The sequence below is a fragment of the Brachionichthys hirsutus genome, unplaced genomic scaffold (genome assembly GCF_040956055.1).
Source record: "Brachionichthys hirsutus isolate HB-005 unplaced genomic scaffold, CSIRO-AGI_Bhir_v1 contig_299, whole genome shotgun sequence".
NCBI classification, from domain to species: Eukaryota; Metazoa; Chordata; class Actinopteri; order Lophiiformes; family Brachionichthyidae; genus Brachionichthys; species Brachionichthys hirsutus.
In genome coordinates, this window is record NW_027180562.1 from 74701 (window position 1) to 84169 (window position 9469).

At 43.1% G+C, this 9469-nt stretch overlaps 1 protein-coding gene across 2 annotated transcripts; it reads right to left on the bottom strand.

Annotated features, from left to right (window-relative positions):
• Window positions 1–301: 301 nt before the first annotated feature.
• On the bottom strand, window positions 302–7624 carry LOC137915969 (AMP deaminase 1-like). 2 transcript variants are annotated; one of them, XM_068759092.1, is made up of 15 exons: window positions 7576–7624; window positions 7200–7365; window positions 6808–6955; window positions 5275–5440; window positions 4980–5199; window positions 4673–4802; window positions 3718–3912; window positions 3204–3335; window positions 2906–3069; window positions 2661–2787; window positions 2225–2388; window positions 1951–2071; window positions 1131–1304; window positions 864–974; window positions 302–709 (listed from the first exon to the last, which is right to left on the bottom strand). In XM_068759092.1, exons 1-15 carry the CDS (start codon window positions 7616–7618, stop codon window positions 554–556), a joined length of 2217 nt encoding a protein of 738 aa, XP_068615193.1. In that variant the 5' UTR covers window positions 7619–7624; the 3' UTR covers window positions 302–553. The 2 variants fall into 2 exon arrangements, with proteins under 2 accessions (XP_068615193.1, XP_068615192.1); XM_068759091.1 differs by having other exon boundaries at window positions 4980–5440.
• Between the last annotated feature and the right edge of the window lie 1845 nt (window positions 7625–9469).

Below are 9469 nucleotides of genomic sequence, written 5' to 3' on the forward strand. Positions count from 1 at the left end.
AAAACAAAACATTATGCAACACCTCCAATGAATAATGTCATTTCAGTTTGATGACTGATGCTCAATACTTCCCCACTTCATTCTGCTGATGCAGCTAAATAAAAGGATTTCTAAAAGAGACAGCAGCATTTTGAGTGTAAAGTGTAATAGAAAAGAAAAACCAACAATAATAATTATTATAATATATTATTATCTTGAAGTTTCAGGGTTAAATTTATGAGTTAATGTGTAGGCGATGGTGAAACCTGCCAAGTAAATCTGATTTATGTGGCAATGCTACACCGATTAAATTCTGAAATGCTTCATGGGGGGTAACCACCAGGACACTTTTTTTGTTGCCTGTTTTATTTCCTTTCATTCTTACACACGATGTTTCTCCACGGACGACACATGCTGCACCAAAAAGTGAAGGCAAAATGTTTTTTCATCCAAAGGAGGGGGACATAGATGTATCAGAAGGTGTTTCTTGAAGACTCCTTATTATTAACTTACTGTGGAAAAATGTTTTTCCACATCACAAGAGAGATGGGTTTTGATTTTTGTCCGAGAGCGTTTACTCCGACTTCAAGCCTTCCTTGATGAGGTTGAGCTCGTAGCACAAGGTCTCAAAGCGGTATGCCATGCGGATCTGGGCCACGTTGGTCTTGCGGATGTCATTTCCCTCCGGACCCTCCTTCAGGTAGTCCTTACCCAAAAAGTGGATCTTCTCCTGGAATGCAGCAGGATTGAAGCTGTACTTGTTACACAGGATTTGAAATGTAGCTTTTCCATAATAGGCGTAAAACTACAAATACTATATGGTCACCATAAAAACATCAAAAAAAAGTACCGCCACATGTGGAGCGCTACACCTGAATTGTTACCTCATCAGACAGGGCGCTCTGCAGCACACTGTTCTTGGAGATCTCACACATATCGCAGGTGCTGAGCTTAAAGACCTGGGCTGCAATAGCATACTCTTCCATCAGCGGCTCCTGTGGACACAAAGGCCGCGGTTTCGTTTTGTTTTGGGGACGCAGCAACAACCACCAGCTGAAGTGCTTATAGAGCCATTCTGCAGAGGTAACAGTTTGCACATGTAAATTCTGCAGACACCTGCGGTACCCCCCCCCCCCTGTGTGCACTCAGACCTTGGTGTAGTGGAACTGCATGGGGTCGTCGGTGGACAGAGACACCACCAGGCCTTTCTTGTGGAACTCCAGCAGGGGGTTCTTGGCGTATTCCAGGAACAGGCTGTTGTTGCTGAGGGGGGACATGGCGATGGGGAGCTGCGCCAAGAAGTACAGGTACTGCAGCACAGGCGTCTGATGGCGGAGGATAAATGGAGAGGATCTTTGACATAATTTAGAGACTGGTATTTTTTGGTTACGTTTTTTTTGTGTGTGTACGTGTTTGTGTGTGTGCTTTTATAATCAATCAGGTTAAGAGTAGAAAATCATACCTCATTAAAAAAAAAAAAAAAGCAAATTAAAATATTGTCATTAAACCATTTATAGTGCAGCAGTCCAAATTTAAAAAAAAAATGTTTTGTACACCCAAGATAAAGGAAAGATCATTGCCAAATAGCAATCAATACAGTTATGAGCCAGCCCTGAATTTGTCTTAGATCCAGCTTTCAAACATTAGTCCTCAAAAGGACTTTATCGCTTTGAAAATGAAGCCCTTTCATCCCTGAATCAGATTAAGAATACTAAATATCCAGACAGAATATCGTTTAGATAAGAGACTATAGCAAGAAAAAAAAATGTATTTGTTCATTGACTTTAATATTTACATAATAGAGAAGCAAATCTTTTGGTACTACCTGTACTACTTGTACTAGTACACCTACACAGAACCAGGACACATTGGAAAATGGCGTTTGTTGCTTGATTGAGTGTAAACGAATGCTACAGCGTGGAGCTGCTGCGTCCAAGCTGCCATTAACCCCCCCGTGAGGGCAGGACTGACCTTCTTAAGGTTGAGGCCGTGAGAGATGTTGTCAGCGGTCATGAAGGCCGCCAGCAGATGGGTGATGGCTCCGGCCTCCCCACAGTGTGGCCTGAACATGAAGGTGTTCATGCCCCTCTGTCTGGAGAGCCAAAATCAGGAATGCATAGAGAAGAGGAAATGCAATGGCATGTGTTCAGATATTACTATATATATATATACTATTATAAGAACACATAATGTCAAGAATCCTGTAGGGAGAACAACATTTAGCATCGGAAAAAAGACGACTGACCTGCGGAGCTGGTTGAGTACAGCAATGTTGGCATACATGTAGTAGATGTAGTAGGTGTAGGACGGGTTCTTGACAATGTCCCACTCCTCCGGCTTGGGGCTCTTGGTGGAGAACATGTGACCGCTGTGCTTGGACTCGTCGTCCACGCTGTCAAAGCCCGTCACCTACACTCCGGGAGATAAATGGTTAGCCACGCTGGGGACAGGCGTCTCTGCAGGTCGTCCTGGAGTGGGACACTTTTAGACTAATGAAGCTGTGACTAATGAAGCTGTATGTAAGGAAAGAAATACTGCTTATACCAGAGTACAGTTATGAGATCAACTGGGATGCAATCACGTTTCTACATTCCCTAATTCATGGTCAATAAATCCATCCTTAAACCAAGACCAAGGAGCCGGTGCCTTGTTGTGTCTGAGCTGATGATGTGAGCGCTCACATGCTGGAGGAAGATGCTGAGATCAGGGTTGGACTGTGGCTCAATGGTTGCCTGGAACACGGGGAGGAAGACGTTCTCCAACATCTTGCCGAAGTGGGGCACAAAGTCCCTGCCTCTGAAGATGTCACTGAGAGAGAACAAGTTGGTTTAATCGTGAATGAATTGGACTCATCCACTATAAATGGGATGAACCGTTCTCCGTCTGTATATCGCAGCCGGGTCAGGCTGTGAGATTGAAAACATACTAGATCCTGGGCACTTGAATCATCCATTTGAAGTTCGGGGAGAGGACTTTGTGCTTGACAAACCAGCCGGCGAGCTTGGCCCACTCGTCGGGTTTGCAACCATAGATGGACAGACGAGGTTCAGCATACTGGTACCGAGCATCCTCCAGGTCACTGGCTACTTCCTGGTTCACACAAAGCATAATGTTTAGATCATATGATATACTCGATCATCAATAGGGTTGCACACTAGACAACAGGAAACAGTATATCTACTCTACTGCGTTGATGTGTTTTTTTCTATTCTCTTTAAACAGACCTTGATGATTGTGGCAAAATACTCTCCATTGATGCAGTTCTCCGTCTTCATGTACAGGTCGCGCAGCTCACTGGCTCCCACTGGATTGTACTTGGCATTGAATTTATCGAAACGCTGAAAGGTCTGTCTTCCCTTCACAGAGACAACAAAAACGATCATTTGAAGGCAGGCGTTGCTGTGGCAACAAGGCAATGATTTAATGACAGCAGCCGTTGAAAAAGACATGGGGGGGGGGGGGGGGTCTTACGTCTTCATTCAAGGACAGAATAGAATAAGAAAATCAAACATCAAAAGATTTTTCTTTTCATGTCTTCGCCCTACCTGTTGTGTATTTATTATATTGTCTGCAAATACACTCTACAATGGTTAATAGATTATAATAATAAAAAACTTTCATGTAGCCACTTTTTTTATTGTTATTTAATTGTCAACATTGAAAAATCAATCTCAACCTAATAATACTCACTGAATAATAATAATAATAATAATAATAATGAGTAGTAGTACTACGTACAGCGTGCACATCCAGGGAGTCCACAGTGAGGTCATAAGGATGCAGGTGAAGTGACTCGAACAGCTCCTTCAGAGTGACCTCTCTGCCCTTCAGATTGTGGACCACACGATCAGCGTCCACGCGGTAAGACCGCTTGATGAAGCGCAGCAGGTGCTTCTGGTTCATGCAGGCGGCAGCGTGGATGTGCGTGTCCACCTGGAGCCACAGAGAAATGTTGAGAGTGGATCGCCTCGGTTTTGCTCGTGTGTTGTTGTGATAACTCTGCAGTGTCACAAGAGGGAACTAAAGGCACGCGCAAGATGCATGACGGCAAGGAGGGAAAGGGAATGTCTGAATTTGCAGAGGAGCTGCTGTTAGTGATGATTATATTTGACATGATCCTTGAATATGTTTTAAACTGTTTGAGTATAATGGAAAATATTTGTCTGTGGAGGTTCTCAGTCATCCAGGTCGTGGTAAATCACGAAGAGCAAAAAAAGAAGAGTCAACTGGACTTGTTCAAGTTTGATCGAAGACGTTTCACCTTCATCCAAGAGGCTTCTTCAGTTCTGAGAGACTGGTGGAGCAGAAAAGAAGTCTCTCGACTTTGACTTCGACTCTCAGAACTGAAGAAGCCTCTTGGATGAGAGGTGAAACATCGTCAATCAAACAAGTCCCGTTGAGTCTTTTTTGCTCTTTGTGAGTGGAAAATATTGCCATTTTTCAATAGTTTATACTCTTAAGTTTCTGTTTTTATGTGTACAAACAATCATTTAAATATACATGACCTCAATTTCTATCATTTGGAGTACTCACCGTAACATTTGCAGCTCATTCAATGGAATAAAAGTGTGTAGATTTCATTTTATTGTTCATTTTCCTCATCTAAAATCCGGTCCTTGTGGGACTGGCACCTACCGTATTTCATTCTAGAGAGCAGAAATATACGTTTGGGATCAATGCAGTTCGTGGCTACCTTCCTGCAGTTGTAAAAGTCTCTGTGGGGGTTCATCTTCAGCTCCTTCATCTCCTCCATCTCATTCAGCATCTCGTGCACGTTAAACTTGGACATGAGGAACTTCAGGCGGCGGTGAGTGTAAGTCTTTCTGCACAATATGAGACACACTTAGCGTTTGAGGCGATGCACATCCACCTGCCACAGAACACTGGTGACGAGTGTTTTAACTTATAGCCATATAATATGTAAATCATAGATGGATTGTTGCTTTGAAGCATCCCGTTATTCTATATTGTGAAGCTTTCTAGCGTTCCAAAGGACTCACGTTGGGCCCTGTGCAATGAGCGCGATGAGGAAGTTCATGTCATCGATGAAAGTGTCGTAGTCGGGGCAGGGCAAGTCCTTGGGCTGATGTTTGTCGGCAGCTGCAGCGTTGTTGTACACATAGATGACACCATCCTTCATACGAGCAACGTAGCCCAGATCCTTTGGCAAGCTCTTGGCATCAAAGGGATCCTCCCCAGGCTTTGGCGGCGGCGTGAAGACTGACGGAAAGGTACGACATGTAATAATGCAGAAATCCTCTTGAGCCTTAACTCTGCCATCTTTTTTTTCCTGACCTGGCTGCACCTGATCCTCGGGTTTGAAGGTCTCTCCCTCAATGTCGCACAGGTACTGGGAGGCCGTCCGCGGGAAGCGCTGGAAGGCCAGCCTCATGTACTTCTCCCTGATGGTCAAGGCCCGGTACAGCCCCTTACAGGACAGCTCAAAGTCATCCATAGTCACCTGATAAACGGTTACAGGAGGCGTGACACATGTTACTGGCATTTGCAAAAGTACCCCTTCAATAAATGTAACAGTAATATTACCTTTAACTACTTTTAATTTGAAGGTATTGTTTTGAAAATCCAACATGCGTGATGGCTTTGATCCAAAGTTTGAGCGGTGATGATAATAATAATAATATAAAATCGTGATCCCCAGCCTACGGTACACGATTGTGTTAAATTCCACAAACATAACAATAATCAACCGAGATACTGGGGAACAAATTATGAAGCTCCATTTACTGCAACGTTAACAAAAATTTCAAAGTGATCCTGAATCCAACATCTCTTCTGGATCATCGGCAAAATACAATCATCTATTCCTGGTAACATTCCCAACATTTCCTGAAAATGACATCAAGATCCTGTCTGTTAGCAACATAACTTTGAGTTATGTTGCTAACAGACAGGCAGACAAACAGATTTAAACGCTGGCAATTGCAAAAACATAACCTCCTTGGCGGAGAGAAGGACACAGAGGGCTGTTTGTGAAGCAGGACAAATCCTCGGAGGCTGGGCTTCAAGAGTTGGGATTTTAAATGCTTAAAAATCTCATTTTAAAATGTACAGTTTCATTCATGTAATTAAACACAACGGAAATTCATCGTTAAAAACGAGACTCTTTGAGTAAGCTCAGAGAAATGCCAGTCGGCAAAGTGTTTCTTTCTCTGTAAATGTCAAACACACAGTCATGAAACCCAAGCGCCCCCGCTGCTCTCGGATCAACTCCATTCATGGGATGGTGGAAGGCCGCTGATTCATGGACTCGTGTCAGTAAAGGGGAGAGTCAGCCCCTCCTGTATCAGCCAAGTGTGACATAAGAAACGTTGTCTGGAAGCTTCCCAGAGACCAAGGAATAATCATTAGCCCAAGGAAAAAGTGTTTCTTCTTGTGCTCAAGATATTTGAGAAAACCTTTTGAAATATACAGGTTGTCTAAAATATTTTTTATAGCATATCGCCATTATACTTAATATTATTTATTTGGGGCATGAAATATTTTATTCTACAAATTTCAAATGAAAAGGTCTGGGGGATAGTAATTGTTTAATGTTCCAAAGATATTTCAAATGTTCGGTGTTCACATCAAGTCGGTAGTGGAGTTCCTAATACCTGAAAGAGATTTAAAAATATATTAATACTAAGCTAAGCTAATGTAGTGCTACTGCTTCCTTTCCATTGGTTGGAACTTGGTTACAAGAATGACAAGCCCTTAGCTTTTGGCAAGAATGCTAATAAGCCTATTTCCTTGAAGTCAATTTACGTCTCATCTCTTGTAAGGTTACACACACACATTTTAGGCACATATTCAAATACTGAACTGTACCCCGGAGGCGTAGTCTCCGATGATGGCCACTCTCTGGAAGTCTGGCACTTCCAGGTAGTTGGGTGTGTCCACATCCACTGACACTACCGGGGCAACCGTTGCAGCGGTGACAGGCACAGCTAATTTGCAGCTTCGCTGATGCCTCTTGCTGTGGATGAGGACAAGTGAGTTTTAATAGGTGGATTCATCCACTGTCAAATGTTTGTGTTTGTTCTGAAGGCCAGCCGAATGTCACCAAACATGAATACCGGCAGAATACTCTAAATTTGCTCTGTTCAGCCAGGGAGTCATTAAAATAGTATCAAAAATCTATTATATAAAACCTTGAAATTCTTCTTGTACTGTGGTATTGTAAATGAGGTGAAATTCTGATGCTTGACTTTCCGTCTTACCGCTTCTCCACATCGTCCTCGGTGTGCAGATGCTGGGCCATCTCGCTGTGGACGATGGGACAGTCTTCAGCCACGTCGAACATGGAGATTTCATCGCGCATGTGCTCGCTTTTAGTCTCAGATGCAAAGACCTCCTCCGCAAAGGCTCGCATCTTGTCATCGGTCTCTGTCGGGCACAGCGAAGGCATGTTCCTGCTATTACGAGAATTGCAAAACGCTCCCGTCACGTCACACGCTGCTTTAGGACGATGTCTGCGAGGCCAGGCACAAACAGAACGCTTTCTAATACAAGCTGCACGGACGATGAAAATTCACAATGAACGGCTGGTGCACATGGCAGCCGACATCTATGACATAGAAAGGGCACATAGCTTACCGAACCTGACGTGTACAGACTCCAGCGCATGCGTTGCATACATGACCAAAGATTGACTCAGTCTCTACATGTCTGCAACACTGACCTCCGCTCTGGGCTGCAAACACAAAGGTCCATGCATACAGAGGAACTAGAGTGATGAAGCAGTGACAGACAGTCGGCTGGACTCAGATGGATGCATGAGCTTATAGCAAAATGTGCAGACGACTCTACTTGGGCACATATATATAAGATGCTTTATAGACAAATGTGTATATATTTAAAAGATTACAAGAAAAGAGGATTGAGGTCCGAGATGACTGGAGCCACGTACCAAAAAGGGCACTGGAGGTTGGTTCATAATGAACACGCTGGCAACAAGCAGCTCTAGGAAAGACTGCGTTTGCTACATGCACTTTCTACCAACGTGTTCAGCTCTAAGGTAACAATTCTAATTTAGCACATGTTGCTGACATTTTGGTTCTACCTCTCGCACGCTATACTTACTCTCTTGACCTGATCATAGAAAGTAGCACCACCCAGGGCAAAACCGAGAAGAGAGAATGTTAGAAAAGTATGAATTAGAAACAGGAAGGAGAGATGCAAACCTTTACTGCGCTTTAATATGTCAAAATGCATCATATAACCGCCACAGTGAGGAATACAGGACAGTTAATCATTAACCCGTTAAAGCAGTATAGAACATTGATTAGAAATACATACAATAGAATGGATATCAGAAATGAAATGAGATACTGCTCACATGCTGAGTGTGGATGAAGGATGACACATGACTGTTGTGGTGATTGAGATATAGTATTTGGATACAACAACTGGAAGAATGCTTTCTATCTGGAAATGTCCCATTAGGAAAACCTACCACTTTCACTTTCAGTTTAAAGACGCTCTGTTTGTCAAGCATCTCACAAAAATGCACTGCAAAGAACTGCATTCAAATGTACTCGTTTTTCATGGTGTGACTTCACATCCGACGAGGAATTGTGATTCACACCGTCCTGGAGACGCCAGCGTCTCAGCTCCACACGTCCTCTGCTGAGGAAGGGCAAGGTCTCGCTGCAGGGTGAAGCGGTCCAGGCTCAAAACGAATAAGTGTGGTTGGTATGCTGAAGCATAGATTCAATTCAGTTCCGCTTCCATTGTACAGGAAACCTCGTGCTAATCTCCCAGAGTGACTAAATCCCTCAGGTGTTCGTTTTCCTGATTTAGGTAAACTGTCCCTTTAATATAAGGCACAGCTCCCCCACAGCTTCCTCTGGCAGGCTTGTGATCAGAATATTAAAAGTTCAAACACACATACCGGTAATCTTCTCCAGCACTGCTCAATCAATTCAACCTATTTATCAATATGCTATTTATCTTCATTGCACAACTTCCTTCTCTGCCAGTCGCCCCCGTTGCCCGGAGGAGGCCAGGCTATAATTAGCGACCATGACGAGAGCATTTAAAATAGTAGTAATGATAGAGCAGCTTCAAACCAAAGCAATGGTCTACTGCCACGTCTCTCTGGAGCGTTGAGACAATTCGGGATCTGCTGATTAAAGTAGTATTTAGTAGTTCAAACAAATCACAAAGTGGAGTTTAGGAAAACAGGTGTTTTCTTTTTAAAGCGGTGTTAGAATAGATTTCAGAGATGGACGTATGGATGTTTTATTCTTCATTAAAGCTGCCGGTATCTGCACTGTCAAAAGTAAAGGATTATATTCCTTCAGCAGCTGTTGATGTTTCACACTGAATGCAGGGGGTGTGAAAGTTTGGTTTTTTTTTTGCTTCCATTCCTTTTCATGTATCTCAAAAAGCAGACAAGAGGGAGGAATTTTGGCAGCAATATCAAGTATGTTTTCTTTTTTTCCCCACAGAAATTCAATTTCTTTTTTGCTTTTATTGTTGAGACCTT